The 17,558-nt window shown below is 43.2% G+C and overlaps 1 protein-coding gene across 2 annotated transcripts in view; it reads right to left on the bottom strand.

Moving 5' to 3' along the window:
- SLC9A7 (solute carrier family 9 member A7) overlaps positions 1-5,850 on the bottom strand; it is a 76,910-nt gene extending 71,060 nt beyond the window's left edge. Inside the window, exon 1 of one of the 2 annotated variants that reach the window (XM_030453474.1) lies at positions 5,365-5,850. In XM_030453474.1, coding sequence (XP_030309334.1) covers positions 5,365-5,644 — 280 coding nt within the window. In that variant the 5' untranslated portion in view covers positions 5,645-5,850. The remainder of the gene's footprint in view (positions 1-5,364) is intronic. The other variant, XM_030453466.1, reaches the window with a different exon arrangement.
- Between the last annotated feature and the right edge of the window lie 11,708 nt (positions 5,851-17,558).

Here is a 17,558-nt window from a genome sequence, read left to right as displayed (position 1 = left end):
TGGGCAGCCCCAGCTTAAACAGCCAGGTAAACAGACACACAGAGGAAATCCAGGGTTGCCATTTCTCTCTTTGACTCATTCTGGTTATCAGAAAGGTATTCTGGCACTGACTTAATAGAATATCTCGTGAAGCTGAAGTTGACGAACAGAAATTAATAGATTTATCTTATTTGCCATAAAAACCACTATCCCCCCTCAAAAAAAATACTCCAACCAAAACTTCCTAAGACAAAACCAAACAAAAAAACAACCACACAAAATCACCACTCTGAGGACTACGGATGAATTGTAGTTCAAAGACATTTCAGAAACAGTAGCAATTTATAAGCTATTCAACCACCTTACATGAAGAACAAATCTGAAGTAGAGATAGTTTAGTGAAAGATACAGCATTTCTCACAATAATAAAATCTCTCACAAGATAAACCCAGGCACAGGCAACAGAGCAAACTGAGAGGCAAGATTTGTAATACAACTAAAATGTCCTGAGTAGCCAAGAAATTGAGCAAAACTAACTTTGGAAGCCTGTAACCAAATTAATTAACTGCATATCCAGGAAGAACAGGTCACCAGAGAAAGGATAATATTCTCAAACCTGGGTGCTCAGAGTTATGCTCCTAAATCTAGTATTAGAAGGCTTATATAAAAGTGGCTTATTAAACACCAACACTGCCATTATTTTGATAGACATGGAGATGTATTAGGACATCTCCAGCACATTTAGGTACTAGAACTGTAACAGAGAGCACTGCAGGCAGATGAGATGAAAATGACCCTTTTCTGTATCTACCTTGTGGATACAGAAACTTCACCTGATAGAGAGTATTTCAGAATAAAGCTGTTATATTTATCTGGACCATTTACCTCATCTCTCTTATTTCTGATCCATAAAAAGTAATATAAGTTTTATATGCCTCTTAACATGTTGTCTTTATTTTTCTAGGTCCAGTTTTACTTTTGCTTTTACCTCCAGTTCTGCCTCCAGGAAGTTCCAAAACAACCCTGCAGTCAGGAAGGTACCTGGTAAGACTGACCTGTGCTGATGTGTGGGTTGCTAACTACCCAAATTATCATTTACGAAAAGGGACAAGCTAATAGTCTAATGGGATTGATACCACTGGATCTGCTGGGACATGCCTACATATCCAGACAGCTGCTTCCTCCTCTGCCAAGTGATGGGGAGCCACAATCCTGTCCCACCCTTAAGCTCTTCCCAGAGCTATTACTGAGATGCACATTCCATGCCATGTGCTCCCTACTACATGAGGATGCTTTTCAGCAGAGTGAAGAAACCTGCCAGAGAGCTGAACCTCTTTGGGAAAAACAGGCTCAGAAAACTTTATCCTTGGGGCTCAGACCAGCAGGAAAAAAAAAAAAAAAAAAAAAAAAAAAAAAGTCTTCATGATCACTATACCACAAGTTGGCCTACATGTGTCAGCAAAGTCTTAGTTCCTTAATTGCTCTGTTGTGGGCTGTGTTTTGGGGTTGGTTTGTTTGTCTTATTGCTCCATAATGACTTGCATTAGTAGCAGCTGCAAAACATTTTCCCCATGCAAGTATTTAACTGTCCCAGAGCAATACCCTCTTTCAGTTTCAAGACCAGTATTTAATTGTATGTGGCAGTACATAAGACAAAAGCACCTTGTGGAATGACCTGCAGATAATCAGTGCAATGGCCTGTGACATAATCAGTTCAAATCAGCAGTGCACCTGAACCTGCAGCTTTAGGTGCAAAGTATTTGAAGACATCTTTTAAAAGTTGGGTCCCTTCCTCTTCCATGTACACAACTGCCAGACCTAGCATGTGCAGCTGAGGTCTGTAATTACTGTATTTTTACTTTTAATTTGCACATCACAAAGAAAGCCTCACTGTAAGTCCTTGAACATGGGTACATTACCTTCATGTTATTTCACACCTTAGCAGATGTTTCCAGAGAAAGATATTAAACAAATCAGAACAACACAGACAGACAAGCAGCACACTGTATGTTGAAAAGACAGTGACAACACAGGAAATAAGAAACATGGAAAGACTACATAATTATTTTAATGACTTTTTACTCTTCAAATCATCGGCTATCACAATGAAGTTATATTAACCAAGCAAACCTAGACAGGGCAGCAGGGTTTGTTCTGTGGAGGAATGGGTAATTAGACCACCACACTGAAACTGTCAGGCAGGGCAGATGCCTCTCATTTCATAGGCAGCAGAAAACATTCTACTCAAAGTCTGGAAGATACACAGACTTTGGCTTCACCAGCAGTACTTGGGCTACAGGTTGTTTTAGCTGGGTAAAACACTCACCTTTAACAGAAATGTGATCAAATCAACAGCAAACACATCATGAAAGTCAAACAGGATGCCTTGTATCTAGATTCTCAGAAAAGATAAGTGAGAACTGCTGGTTAAAACCCCATTTCTCACGCCAGTATCATGCCACCTGATTCCTACTGTGCTCAAGGAAAAAATGGTCTTGTTGCATATTACTGTAAATCAAAATAGCCAGATAACAAAAAAAAAATAAATCCAGCTCCATCACCTTGTCTTAAAGGGTGAGAGAATCAAGCAACCATCAAGACCTGCTGTTTCACCTAACAAGCTCAGGTCGAATGTGTATCTGATCTAATGCAGTTATCCAAAGATTCATCACTTTGAAACCAACTGTTTTGGAGGGCTTTTAGGTACAAGATGACAGTTGTTTGTTTTCTTTTTCCCCAGGTGTGTCTACAGTAAAAACTAATCATCATTGAAGTGCCAGCTTACTTCTCCTGTAAATAAAAGCCACTCAGGTAGGATTGAAATGGTTGTGTTATAGGACTGCTTTGATTTTTTTATGTTAGAAAAACTGAACATAAATAGTATGTGTGGTGTAGACTTCACCTGCTTGGAGCCTGTAACATTAATACATTTTGAAATAGATGCTTATGAGAGCACCTAGACACCCAGAACTGTTTTATTCTATATACTGGTGGGTTTAGGACTACAAACTCTTTAGTTGAAATACAGCCCTGTAATTTTGTGTTTACAACAGACTGATCAAATATGTGCTTTTTAAGCACACAGTTTGAAGAATATGTATTTCTCAGACATCAACTTAGCAACAAAACAAAGGATAGTAGTTAAAGATGGATTTCTAAGTGACAAAGAAGGGGAGAAAGTCCTATTTGAAGAGCAAAGCCTGGTTATCAGAAATGTAACAGTTAGTTACTGTGACATTTAGTATGGTTTTTTTTTTTCTTTGCTCTAAGGGAAGTCAGCAAAATGCTTAAGTGAAGCCAGGCCTCAGGACAGCTTTACTGGCATGAAGGCTAACAGTGTTAAAGAGGAAATGAACTTGCTAAACGTGTTTCCTCATGTCTGCCACAACATGGCAACAATCATTTTGCTTGGGAGGGAGAAGAGCATATATTCTGGTATACCAAAGGGGCTTGTCTAGAAGGTGGGTGTACTGAGGGAAACTATGAAAACAAAATTATTTAAATAAGGGTACAGCAAGAAGATGGAATGGTTTGAGCCAATCATTCTCTCGGCAGTGCTGCCTATGGTGCAGAAAGGGCAATAGCGTAGTGCCTGTCCTAAAACAAGATTGCAGCACTTGTACAGCAACTTTGGACTCTATCATCCATTTCATGGGTCAGGAACTGGATGTTGGAGAGAACTAGTTTAAGCTTAATGAGAGGCAGGAGTTCTCCAGTTGAACAATTTCTTATTTCCTGTACATTTAAATGCAAACCCACATGCCCTTGGTGTCCTGGTACCAGTGCTGCATACACTGGCACTTCCAGTACACAAGATTTCCACCATAAAGGAAACCACCTCTATCACTGAAATTGTCTTAACGCAAAAATGAACTTTCTGAAGGTGACAACACCAAGGTAATATGTAAACATAGCATCTTCAACACAACCTTAGCCTACATAGTCCAATCAGCACACATACAGCTAATCATCTCCTGACCACTATTCAGCAGCTGCATGCTAGTGCATAACTTACTTACATGCCCAGCTGTTAATTTGCCGGTTTTCCACAACAAACACACATGAAAATACACGGCAATGCAGCAAAGACACCAGTGACTAAGAGCAAACTCGGATGGCTTAAGAGAAGCATCGGCAGAGGAAAATTCCACTGCTTTGCAACCAGCGAGGTGGCTCTCAATAGCAGTAGTACTCATCGGGGAAGAAACAGGCCACTTTCCCCCTCCCCTTGAGTGCCGAATTCCTCATCTGTGGTTACCCTCCATATACTTATCCCAACCAACACTGGGCAGGTGTTTCACACCTTTCCGCAGGAACCGACTCAGCTCACGGAAGAGAAGAAGTGCCCCCGCCACCGGGGCAGTAGCCAATCACCGGCAGACGAATCATTATTTTTAATGGATGGCTGCTTCTCGTCGCAACTGCTTATGCTCCGCGTTGCAAACTGCGCACGGAATACAACCGTGCAAGTTTGCAGCGGAGCGAGCACTCCGCATCGCCAGCTCGGGCACACCTGCGGTCCTCTGCACCAGGCAGCACCAGCACAGAGCCCAGCTCCTCAGAACCAACAGCCCTACAAGCGCAGCTCATGCTCGGGGGGTTCCTTTCCCTTGACTCCCATCCACAGTCCTTGTTTCACCGGGTGGGCTTAGGACGAGCTGCGGGCACTGCCCTGGCTGCCTGCTGTCCCCGCAGTCGGTCACGACCGGCAGTCGTGACAGCGACCCGTGACAGCATCACGCCAGCGCTCACGGAGCGGAACCCCAGAGCATCCAAGTTCCAACACGCTCCTCCTCACGCAGCGCCTGCCACAGCACGGTGCGGGGCATGTGGGTGACGCTTCCTAAAAATCATTACCGCGACGACCGGCACCCCGAGATGCCGGCATTACCCCCGGCAAGCGGGTTTTCTGCAGCAGCGAGGCTGACCGAACGCCGTGCCCGGCCAGCACAGCCGCTACAGCGCCCGGGGGCCGGTGGCAGGGTGCACCTTGGCAGAGGACACCGCACGGGAGGCAGGCGGCCGGCCCTGTGTCCCCCCCCCCACTCTGCTCCTTCTGCCCCCTCCGGGTCCGAGAGAAGAAGCCGGCGAGGGGATTCAAAAGCACCGACACTGGGGAGCTTCCCTCTCCCCCCGGGGTGCGGCCTACCCCTGCGCCGCCGCCCGCCGGCCGTGAGGGGGGCGCCGAGCCGCAGCGCCGCCGTACGCCCGCACCTCGCCTCAGGCAGCGGGGGCGCGGCGGGGCGCGGCCGAGCACCGGGGCCCGCCACTGACTCCGGGCCGCACCTGCCGGGGGTGACAGCGGCCCTCAGAGAGCCGCCTGCCCAGGGAGAGGGGCGGGAGGCGCTGGGAGAAACGCGGTGCCGCGGCCCCGGCGTGACTGACCGTAGATCATAGCCAGGCCGGTCTCATGGAGGAAACGGACGCGGCGGTGCTTGAAGAGCCAGATGGTGAGGATGGTGAGGGTGAGGAGCAGGATGAAGGTGAGGAGGCTCACGCTGTCCTGCCGGTGGCTTTCCTCCGCCTCCTTCTCGGTGGCCAGCTCCTCCATGGCGCTGCTGCTGCCGCCGCCGCCGCCGCTCTGCTCCGCCGCCCGCAGCCCGCCGGCTGCCAGCAGGAGAAACGGCAGCAGGGGCAGCCGGCGGCAGCGCAGGGGCAGAGCCATGGCTACGGGCACGCTGCTGCTGCTCCTGCTCCTGCTCCTGCTGCTATCGCTGCCGCCGCTCCCCGTCCCTCACCCGCGGCGGCGGCGGGAGCCCGCGGGCACTGCCCACCGCCCCGCCAGCGGGGGAGGGAGGGAGGGAGGGAGGGAGGGAGGGAGGGAAGGAGGGAGAGAAGGAGGGAGGGAAGGAGAGAGGGAAGGAGAGAGGGAGGGAGGAAGGGAGGGAGGGTAGGGCGGGCACTGGCGCGCAAGATCCCGCCCGCTGCCACCTCCCCCGGCCCCTTAAAGTCGCAGCCCCGCCGGTGGCTGCTCCTTGGAGCGCAGGCTCGTCCAGGGTCCGGGCGCAGCGTCCCCCCCCGTGCCCAGCGCGGCAGCCGGTGGCTGGACGAGGGGAAGCGGAGGGGTGAGAGCCGCCGTTGTGCTACCGGGGACCTCGGGTCCTGACGGTCGCTCCCGATCCCGCTCTCCCCGCGCCTCAGGGCGGGTGGGTGAGCTGCGGCTACACGGAGCGGGGGCTGAGGATGGAGAGGGTTCTGTCCGGCTCCGGGACCCAGATGGACCAGTAGCTGGTGCTCTCCCTCAGACCTGGAAGGGAATAAACGGAGGCACGGGAAAAGCTCTCTCAAAAGGGTGAGGATATACTCACTCGAGTGTTTTCCCACGTGGAGTTTTTTTTTCCCTTGTCTTTTTATTTTCTTTACTTTGTTTCCTGATACAGGAAAACTTGCAAATTGCTAACTTGGGGTTTTCCATACGAATACATCCTGCTGGAGATTTACTTCTAGAAAACAGGACAATTGTAGGAAATTAACAGAGCTAGGTAGTGTTTTTCATTTAAAGATTCTTTGCTGGAAAAAAAAACCCAAAAAACATAGGTTTGCTGCTCTAAAAACCTCTTAAATTAACAGAGGGGAATAAAAAGTTACTTTTTGCAAACAAGCCAAAATCAGAACTGATTTAGCTTTTTCTTTAACAAATCACAATATATTTTTTAAAGGTGAAGAAACCCAGAATTTTGAGTAATTAAAGTGTTTAGTTTTAAAGAAGCTTTTACGAAATTTACATTTTTACAAAATGTAAAGCTCAGGTTTGTGGTTTGGGCTTTTTTTGTTTTGTTTTTATCAGCTCCAGCAGAAGTGTGCTTTGCCTTTGGCTACCAGGAAACAGAGAACTGTGGTGTGAAAAATGCTGACATTTCTGCTCCTATGACATTTCCCACAGAACTGTTATTTTTTATTACAACTTCTAACATATATCCTAGCCGTTATTCTGCATTAAAAGAAAGCAAAGTACCTTTGAGCACACGGTTAATTATTTATACAGCAGATCCTATCTCCTTTTGTGTGACTCTCTTTTTTTCTTAACGTTGCTGTCTGGATGTTTCTGAGGGTATTTACTGGGGTGCTCTAGTTAAAAGATTCTCTCTTCCAGACTTTCTCAGCTCCTGCTAGTGGATCTGAAGCTGTCTCTTGTCACATATAGACATGTTTAGGAGACTCCCTTTTCAAAACATTTAAAGATGACAGCTATGTAAATCCACATTTTTATTTACATGTAGTCCTTTTAAGTATGGAATTTATGCAAACTCCTCAACAACCTTAAAATCTGGTATAATTATGTGCAATTACCCTCAAATATTTGATTGTGCTGGGCTGAAAGTTTACATTGATAGTGCTGTCATTTGTAAATCTCTTGGAGATGAAAAACATTAATTTGCCCTGAAGACTGAGCCCTTAAATCTACCTAAACTATTAAAAAGTACTGCCTCAAGACTGACTGAGGTTAAATGTCACACTCAAAATTGACATTTCTGTTAAATCTTGATTTTGTATCTTTAGGATATACATCCTACATACAGTATAATGCATCTCTTTAAGACATAACAAGCTGTAGGCCTCAGAGCAGACTTCAAGTTTGCAATACAAATTAAGTATGTGTAGTTCTGATAAAGTTGTAAAATAAAAAGCTGAATGGCAATAAAAGGCTCTCTTTGGGTTTTTTTTTAATGCTTGCTACATAGTGCTGGGTAAAATCTGTAAGTGTATGGTATCTCTTTTTAAGGAGACAATTTACGTGTATATTGTAATTTCATCTCCATCTCAGCTGAGTTGTTGCCAGGGTTTTAATTTTCTTTCTGCATAGTCTGCCACTAAGAACCTGTGGCTGGCCCCTCAACACTCACATAGTTCACTCTGCAGCTCTTGTTCTCCAGGCAACAACGAGAAATATCCAGTCAGTTCTTTTAATAGTTAAGCACAACCACCAAATTTTAGATTTTTTTTTTTTCACAGCTGAGGTATGTTGCTCATGGAGGAAAGCGTTCATTCATAGTTTGTTGTGTCAGTATCTCTGTCCCTGGAGATATTTAAAAAGAGACTGGATGTGGCACTCAGTGCCATGGTCTGGTAACTGCAGCAGTAGTGGATCAAGGGTTGGACTTGATGATCTCCGAGGTCCCTTCCAACCCAGCCAATTCTATGATTCTATGATACTACCATTACCACAAACTTGAAACCTCCACATGGACATTTACAGGTGGTTTCGCTGCTCTCTTGCCTCTGTAGCCTCTGCACAAGCATCATCTTATCCTAGGAACATCTCCACTGAAATCAGGACATCAGTAGTGACTGTCCCAAAAGAGTTTTACTGAATTAAAAAAAAGTCATGTTCACCACCATTGTGCACAAAATCTGGCACAATTAGTCCTTACTCTGAACTATGTGGTTGTAACTGAGTCCCATACAGAAACTGGAGTATGACTCTTTCTGTCTGTTTAGGGTGCCAAAGTTCAATAGTGATGTGGTTATGTTCTCCTCAACTCAGTATTCTTTCTAGTATGTTTTCACCAGGGAATTTTATATGCACTGTTTATTTGGCTTGTACAGTCCAAGTTTGCTGTCTCTTTACGCTCATGGCTTGGTATCACAGTGCATTAATAGTTTAACTGATTTAAACAGGATCACCTGGAGTGTATAACATCAGATAAGAAAAAAAGGTATCAAGTCAATACCTCACTGTAAATGAGGCTGTATCCTTTTAAGAGATCTGTGTTCACACAGCTTGATTCCTTACACTGGTGCAGTTTGCTCCAGTGTTTTCAATCCATTAGGAGCATCAGTAATTTTGCCTCCAGTGTAGTTCTGGCACTGCAGTAACCCTGCAGCTATAGTTCGTGCTCCAAGCCATTTCTGGCAGGCCTCCACCTGCCTTCCTAAGCTGTTCAGCATGAAATCTTCCTCCACATTCTCTACAGGTGGTACCTGGATGTTACCTCTGTCTGGCTGCCACCACGTGTGTTGCAGAAATCAAACTGCTAGCTTAGCAAAATTATCATTTTGTTCTGTTCCTGCTTTTTTCATATTTGTTTATATTTTCTTTAATCTGGTCCCAGGCAGAGGTCTTTGATCTGTGTGCTGTTTAAGAGACCACAGTTGAGGAAGAAACAATGCTGCTTAGGGAGATCTAAGGCAGTGGCCAAGTGGGATCACAACAAAGGCATCAGAGGCTTAAAACTAAAGCTGGGAAATGACACTGAAATAAAGTGAAGGACAAAATCTAGCCTTTCAGCAGAGTTCAGCCATATGTAGAGTGATGCAGGTGGATTTTGGCATTAAATGCTAATTAAAATGAGTGTTTGCATGCAGTTGAATTGATTCATGTGAGTCTGATCAAAACACCATACATATGGATCACTCCATTCCTTTTGTCTCCCAGTCTTCTCGCAGTGAGAAGTTCATCTTGCCAGAAGCATCACCAAGTAGTCCATTCAGCATTTTTATAGTTTTCTTTGTTATGGAAGTTATTGTTACCACATGAACTGATGAGCACTTCAGATTTATTCTTATTTCCAGAGTTAAATAGTATCATGTGAGGCAAATGCAAGGTCCTGTTTTCAAGCTGTGCTCTCTCTCTGAGCTATCGGTGGTAACACTGTCTGCTCCCCGTCAGTAACACTGAAGAGCTTGCATACTGTCAAGACCTTTTCTGTACTAGGCAATACAGACCCTTTGTGCTGATAAAAGGCAGTTCTGAGATTTTCACTGATCTAACATGCCAATGTAGAACTGGTTCTGATAGAGAAAGGCCTCAAGGTTGCTTGTCTTATAAGAAACTAGAAAATCAAACAAAACCCTATCCCCATATGTGGTGTGTTTATGCAACTTCACCATCAGATTCCAAGTTTCTAGCACATAAACCCAGATGCAGTAGCAGTTGATTAGCAGGCAGGCCAACCTTGCAGAGCAGCTAGCATGTCAGCCAATCTTCTTACCACCTCTCTTTCTTTATCCTTTCTCCCTCTCCAAACCAAAATTTCCCACTACTAATAACACTTGTTAAGGGTGGGTGTAAGGAGAATGGAACCAGAGTCTTTTCTGTAGTGTCCAGCAACAGGAGAAGGGACAACGGGCACAACCTGGAATGCACGAGGCTCCATCTAAACATGATGAAAAAATTCTTTACTGTGAGTGTGACAAAGCATTGGAAGATACTGCCCAGAGAGGTTGTGGAGTCTCCTTCTCTGGAACTATTAAAAAAACCTGCCTGGGTGCTTTCCTGTGTAATGTGCTCCAGGCAATCCTGCTTTAGCAGTGGGGGTGGACTGAATGACCTCTAGAGGTCCCTTCCCTTAAAATGATTCTGTGATTACTGTGTTTCAAAATGGCAACTCATTTTTGACCTATAAGCAACTTCTGCTGATACTGGGGTCATCTTGTAGATTTATGCTCCCTGTGTCCATGTAAGATATTCCCACACCCCAGGATCCCATAAAACATGCCCTATTGCATATGTGATTTTAAAGACAAATAAGTGTCATGCAATTAAATTCTGAAGAATGTCATGTTTTTACTGAAAACCAAATCTGTTTGAATATCCAGCTTGGTGGAAGCGCTAACAATTGTGACACATTTCTCTTAGCACCAGTTCTTCAGAGGTGTTGTGTATCTGAGAAAATGTCAGAACTGTCATTTTCCATCAGAGCAAATGCAGAAATCGACATTAGCCTTTCCAGCAGACAAAAGTCTAGCTAGAGTAAAAGCTGTTCTGTGCTATTTGCAAGGTGCAAAATTCACTCACTGTGCAGCCGCATCTCACAGCTTCTATGTCATGGTAAAATTTAAAAGTGCCTGAGAGAGATATGACTAGAAATTTTATCTATGGAAGGGTGCTCTGTCATCTCCCTCATCCTGAAACAGACTGCTTTTCCCTTCTAGCTGTACTGTGGTATCAGAAAGTGTAAACTCACTGACAACAAAGCTGGGTTTCTCCTGCTCCTCAGAAGAAGGCAGTTCATTACCCAGTGCAAGTGCAAGTCATGGTTATGATTTGTAATGTTCAAAGAAGCAGCTAAGTGATAACTATTCTCATTACTCCCCACCACATTCCCATAACTATTTAAACAAGTGAATATCCTAGTGCCATTTTCTCAACTTCTGCCAGCCGAGTCTGGAAAAGTTCTGGAAAGGAGTAAGTGAGCCTTGACTGAGGCTCATGAATTATAATTTTACCTTCTGCACCAATTTAATATTGTCTAGCCTTATGAGGAGTTATGTGAATGTCATTTGAAACTGCTATTATGCACCTCTGTGCTCTGTTACTGTCACCTGTCAGTTGGCCACTACCAGAAACAGCGCCTACAGATTTCATCAAATGCAGTTCTACAGCACAAAGGAGAAAAGATTAGGAAAAATGTGTGTACAGTGTTGTGGTATTCAAATTTGTTATAAAATATTTCTATTCTAGATTTGTACAATTATACCAAATATTTTGGCAATGCTCTCATGAAATAGCCCACCATTCTGTCCTTGACAGGGAAACAGAAAGTCATAATGATGTTTGATCAAATCCTGATTACACTCCATGAGCTATGCCTGTAGGCATTGCTTAGGTTAGAAAGAGAACCTTCAGAAGTTAACTTATTCTAAGTATCTTGGCTTCATCTGAACTATGCACCCAGAGGCATGGCTAGATGTATAAAAGAAAAAGCTCAGAACTATCTTGAGAAATTGTGTCTGAAGATATTTATTTTTGCTCTTGTTCTTGAAAAAAAATCATGCAACTTCTGATTTCTTCTACAGAAAAATGAGCTCTCCTATACATTTTTATGATCTAAACAATCTTTTACAAAGAAAATAAATAATTTACTAAGAGAGTGACAATATCAGTTAATTGGACAGTAGTCATAGGGTCCTTAAGGTTGAAAGGCACCTCTGGAGGTCATCCAACAACCCTGCTCAAGCAGGGTCCTCTAGACCCAGAGGGCCACAATCAGGCTTTTTAACGTTTCCAAGGATGGAGAGTCCACAGCCTCTCTGGACCACGTGTGCCAGTTCTTTATCACTCTCACAGTGAAAAAATGGTTCCTGATGTTCAGAGGGAACCTCCAGCATTCCAATTTGTGCCCATTGTCTCAGGTCCTATTGCTGTAAAGAGCTTGGTTCCATGTTCTTTAGACTCTCCCTTTGGGTATTTACAGACATTGAGAAGATTACCAGTCTGTGAAATCAGATTATCAATCATGAGATTATGAATGTAATATCTAGTTTAGTAACAATACTTACACCCAGAGTTTTTCATACTGGCAAAAGTCTAAGAGAATGGTACTTCAAAAAGATGAGAACAATTTAATGGTAAGTCATTATTACTGTTGAAACTAAACAACGGATTGACTGTTACTCATCTCATTTTACAGGGTCTATCAAATCATGTAGGAAATGTGGAAACATGTCTTTCAAGAGGCTGCACAGGCAGACAGTTCCTCACAACTTTGTAGGATCCCGAGTCAGGGAGGCAGAAGGGGCTGCCCAGCTAAAATATGATGGTCAGACATAAGAGATGAGGTCATAATAAGGTCAGGTCATGCCAGTACTGGGAGATGGTTTTTACTTTTCCAAGAACAAGGAAACTTGGGCTGCTGAGGGGAGTGCCACTGGGCAAGTTCTGGCTCATGATGGACCTTGGCTCTAAGTGAAAACATTCTGTCTCCAATAGTTGAGCCACCTCACAAGAGATTTGCATCAACTGGAAAAATCATGATATTTGTGTCAGAATGTGAAGTCTAAAAGCAGCTCCCTAAAAGCAGGCCTATTTGAAGACCAAGCCTGTTTGAGGTGGACCTGGATGTGTATGATACAGATAATGATGTTTGAATTATTTGGTTGACGGCCACTGGCCAAGGGCAAAGAGGAGAAAGAAAGCAAAAGGCTTGAAATCAACAGACAGAGAGCAGCTGGCAACTGCTTCAAGATGAAGTCAATATTATCTCAAGCTGTACCCCCAAGATAGAAAAAGTTCAAGGCAGATATGTTATTGGAATCAATATCATGGGAGTCAGGTCAGACACAAGCCACCATTTGTGTGTGTAATGAGGTATTTGATGTTATACTACACTGTCTAACCCTTTTTATTACTTATTTTAGTGGATAGGATATTTCATTCTATTAAAAAAAGCCTCTTCATGCTAGCATTATTTGCATATTCCCAATTTCTCACCCGTCCCCAGTTGTGTGCTATTCGAGATGAAATCCAAGTTTGGGCAACAGAACAGATGGGACAATTAATTGTGGTGTGGTTATTACATGCAGACGGAGCAGGGACTTCTAGAGGCCAAAGCAGTGTCTGCAAACACAGCCTACAAATACATCTACTAAATGTGGAGCGTTAGAGCCTTTCTCAAAGGCAGCTTAGATACAAAGTACATCGCATGACCTCTAGTGGTATTAAGCCCAAGGCACTGTCAAAGACACAGCAGCCTGATACAGTTGAGGAGGAGCCCGAGTTATAGAGAAGCTATCACTTACATGCTAGTTCTGTGCTGCTGTACCCCACCTTACTGCCAGTTTTATGCTGGCCCAATTTTTTCTTCCCATTGTCAGGATAATATTGAGAAATTTTTTTAATACAGCAGAAATTCCAAACACTCTGCAGAGCAAATGTCTTGCAGTGATGCTTTCATTGCCAACTAATCACCCATGGTCATTAATCTTTCCTGCTATTGTCTTCATCTACAGAAATAAGGATCCTGGCAACAGCAGTGCAAGAAGGAATGGCAATGAGAATTGGGAGGTAAAACCAGCAACATCTTCTCTGCAGTAACTCAGAAAGTCAAAGAGAAGTAACAATGTCCTTTAACATCATCAGAAGGATACTATTACGTTTCTCCTTTTCTGTGGGTCCTATTTCCTTGAAGAGGTGAGGCTGGCATTGCTGACATGCCCTCAGAGGATCTGGGGTCCCCACAGTAAGAGAAGGAGGCAAGGAATGACCCACTGCCTAGGACAGACTTCAGCACCAGCGAGAGGTAGGACCAGGGCTGCCAGAAAGAAGCTACTGGCACAAAGATGAAGTGGAAATGGTAATAAATGTGGCAACAGAAAACTCTGAACGTGACAGCATGATTAGGAAACCAGGTTTTCCCACAGGATTGTTAGAAGGAGGCCAGCATTCTCATGGGGAGTTGCTGGCACAGCCTCTTGGCAGGACAGCCAGCAGGTTGCAGGACCCTGAGACAGTCAAGTTACGTTCTTTAGAGTTACAGGGCCTGTTCCCATGGTTTTCCTTCTCATCCATCATGTTGTGCAGCCTCTAAGCCATGCTGAGTGTGCAGTGAGTCAGTCTCCAACAGCCTGTCAGTGGAAAGTGTTGAAATACATTTTGACAAAGTGCAATGCTTGTTATGGAAGACATATTTTGTTTCATTTTCACTTAAATTTGGCTTCACCCACATACCGGGGTTTGGAGCCTGTCTCTAGTGCACTCCTTTTACATTTGTGGCACCTGGCTGTATTTTTGATGTTTTCTAATTATTTGCTTGTTGTATTCTATTTTTTCCTCTTCAGTCCCTTGGTGTGTAGTTAGATGTAAAATAGAGAGAGGAACTTCAAAGCAGATTATTTTAAAAGGAAGTAATTTTAAATAAGCAATATAAAAGCTTACCACAAACCAGTTTAATCCAGAAAATTAACATTTGTTTGCCTTATCCTACAGAAGTGTTTAAATTGGAACTTCTTTTAATATGCCTGAATAAGATTTTTATTGGATTTGTTTCAGGGTATGATCCAGGGTTATTTACTCAGTGTATTTATCTTAACGGAGACATCAGCTTCAGAATTAACAAGTGACTTTAAGTTAGCTGGTTGTTTGAAGCTGAGTTGTTATATCAGGCACAGGTTTAATGTGTGTGTGAGCTGATTTGGCTTAGCTGCTTTCCAGATGTAAGCCCTTTCTGACATGGACCATGGTTTCACTTATGTATAGCACTTGTAACTTTGAGAACTGCTGGAAATAATCAGTGGTAAACAGTTCAACATAGAAAGTGTGATTTGCCTAAGACAGCTTTGGAAGGTCAGCTGAAGTTTTCATGTCTGTGTTCATCACCTTTTCTTGGTTTTATAGTTAACGAAAAAGAAACAGGCAGTTGAGATGGGTCTGATTAGCTACCATCCAAAAGTGCTTATCTGATATTAATTGCCACCCCAGAGTTGTTTGGTTTTTTTTCTCTGCCTACAAAGAGTTTATTTTGGGTGGCAAGATCAGAGTTACATATCTAATTAGGAGACCTACCAGGACTAAGGAAATCTACCCATGAATTGAGTGTGTTTGGCAGCAGTGGATCCCAGTGAGTACTGCAACCTCAAAAATAAAAGGCACTTTTTTATAATCTGTCTGTACTGAAGATGTGCCATCACTTAGAGAATCAGGGGAGAGACAGATTTTTCCTTCTCTGATTAAAACCACGGACAATTAATAGCCTGTTTTGCTGGGGACATAGAGCCCACTGAATAGATCTGAAACAGAGTAAAGATTGAGTCCCAGAGTGAAACATCATTATCAGACTTTGTTTGGTTGTTTTTCTCATTGAAATTTTTTTAGAGAGGCTACCATAGCTTGAATTACTCCTGACCTCCTAAAAAGAGAGGGGCACTGAAACTCATCAAAATAGCACAGGGGTGACTAAGAAGAGACTTAATTTCCCATTGCTCATCAGCCACCTCTGCCACCAGGTTCTCATAACGTGGTTGTACTTCCCTTCTTTTGACCTTTAAGTCAAGAGCAGTTTCTCTAAACTACATGTAAGTTACATGGAATGCACTTACTCCTGTATCTGATCACAATTTTGGGGGGATTTCACCCTACAGTACTAAAGTCTTACAGTATTTCTACCTGTCTGGACAGGGAGAAAAGTCTTTCCACCTGTCAGATTTCTCTACTTTGTATCTCTCTCCAGTGACTGTATCTATTCTGCAAGAGAACAAAACTTTCCACCACGGTTCCTCTCTATCTTATCATTTTATTGATTTCTGTACTTATACATTATTTAAAAAACAGTCAGTGTAATGACTCTTCATAACATGCAGTCAAGCTTTAGAGTTTAAACGCTTTCAAATAATAATTACTTCAGTATTCATTTCCATCTGCTGTTTCCACAGAATCCCTTGCTATTTTGTGTTATCAACAGTTTAACTAATTTATTCCTCAGAGTCTTACAGTGACATAGCAGTATTTCCAAAAACAGAGTCTAGAATGTTTATTCCACATTCTGCTGAAAGACAGAAAGGGAAGAAATGGAGAACTAAATTTCATACTGTGTTTGTTTACTTTAACATCAGGACTTTTTTATAGTCAACACTGAATAATTAAACGTGTAGTTTAGATTTGATACAGCTCATTATGATGCTGATGAGGTTTGATAAAAATCTTGACCTGTGTAGAGACTGTTCAGGGCTACAGATTCCTGTGTAGTTCCCTGACATTAGTATAGGCAGAGTCCAGCACTTCTGCAGCCCTTGAGAATATATTGAGAGATTTCCACCAAAGTCCAGATAAATGATGTCTCCTACATTTCTGTTGGAGATCCCACTTTTCTCACTTTTTGCCAGCCTCCCTGGATGCACAGGACAGCCACTGTTCTCACCCACAAAGGCAGTGTGCATGGCATACGGAATTATAGATAAAGCCACCACACAAAATTAATGTTAAGATCCTGAAATTGGATCAGTGTAAAATAAGACTTTGGATAGACAAATTCTGATTAATTGTGCCATAGCAAATGAACATGCTGCTATCCCCAGCATGAGTCTTTGATAGTTTGCTGCACCAGAATTAGGGCAGTGTCTATCCCAGCCCTCAGCAATCCCTCTCCCATGCCACAGCAGCAGCTCAGACCAGCAGTGGAATGGGGCTGATGCTGTGTCAGGTACTAAACAAGAAAAAAAACCAAACAAATAAACAAAACATTCAAAAAGTTATGTAGGCCTTAAAAATGGTGGGCTATTAAGTGACAGAGCAAGTAACCTTTACTAGGTGCATTTTTGGCTTTCCTTTTCCACATTAGGACTGTGACAGACTGAAACTTTTTAAGAGCCCACCTTTGGAAGAGTGCTTCACAGAGCACCCTGTTAGGTGCTAGAGACCTGGATAGAGGATTAACAGATGTAAGTGGAAGCAGGTACTGACAGATGATCTTGTCAATTTTAACTAGGATACAATGGGAACTGGAGTGCCTCTATAACAAAAAAACCCCAAAACAAACCAAAACAAACAGCAACCAACCGACCAAAAAACAACCTTGTACAGTTAGGGAAGAAACTAGAGGCTTCTGGGCTATGATGCAGCAGGTCTTTAAGCTCATCTTACTTTTAACTATGTGCCTAACTCTTTGCTCCTGATTAAATCCCCCAGAAATCTGTACCTTTTAGCTCACTGCATATACATGCCTTGCTGAATCAGCACTGTAGCTTATTATGTAAATTGCTGCCCTATTAAATATAAACCACAAAATGTACACTCCATAAACTTTACTGTCATTACATTGAATTTTCATTTAACATTAAACTGGAAAGTCTGTCTGCCTCAGCGAGAGGCTCAGATGGAACACAAGATTTTCTGGCAAACTCAATGTAGGGCAACACCCAAGCTT

Source organism: Calypte anna, chromosome 1, assembly GCF_003957555.1.
Source record: "Calypte anna isolate BGI_N300 chromosome 1, bCalAnn1_v1.p, whole genome shotgun sequence".
In the NCBI taxonomy this organism is placed as follows: Eukaryota; Metazoa; Chordata; class Aves; order Apodiformes; family Trochilidae; genus Calypte; species Calypte anna.
The sequence above is the reverse complement of the archived record's forward strand: the minus strand, read 5'-3'. Positions and strand labels throughout refer to the sequence as shown.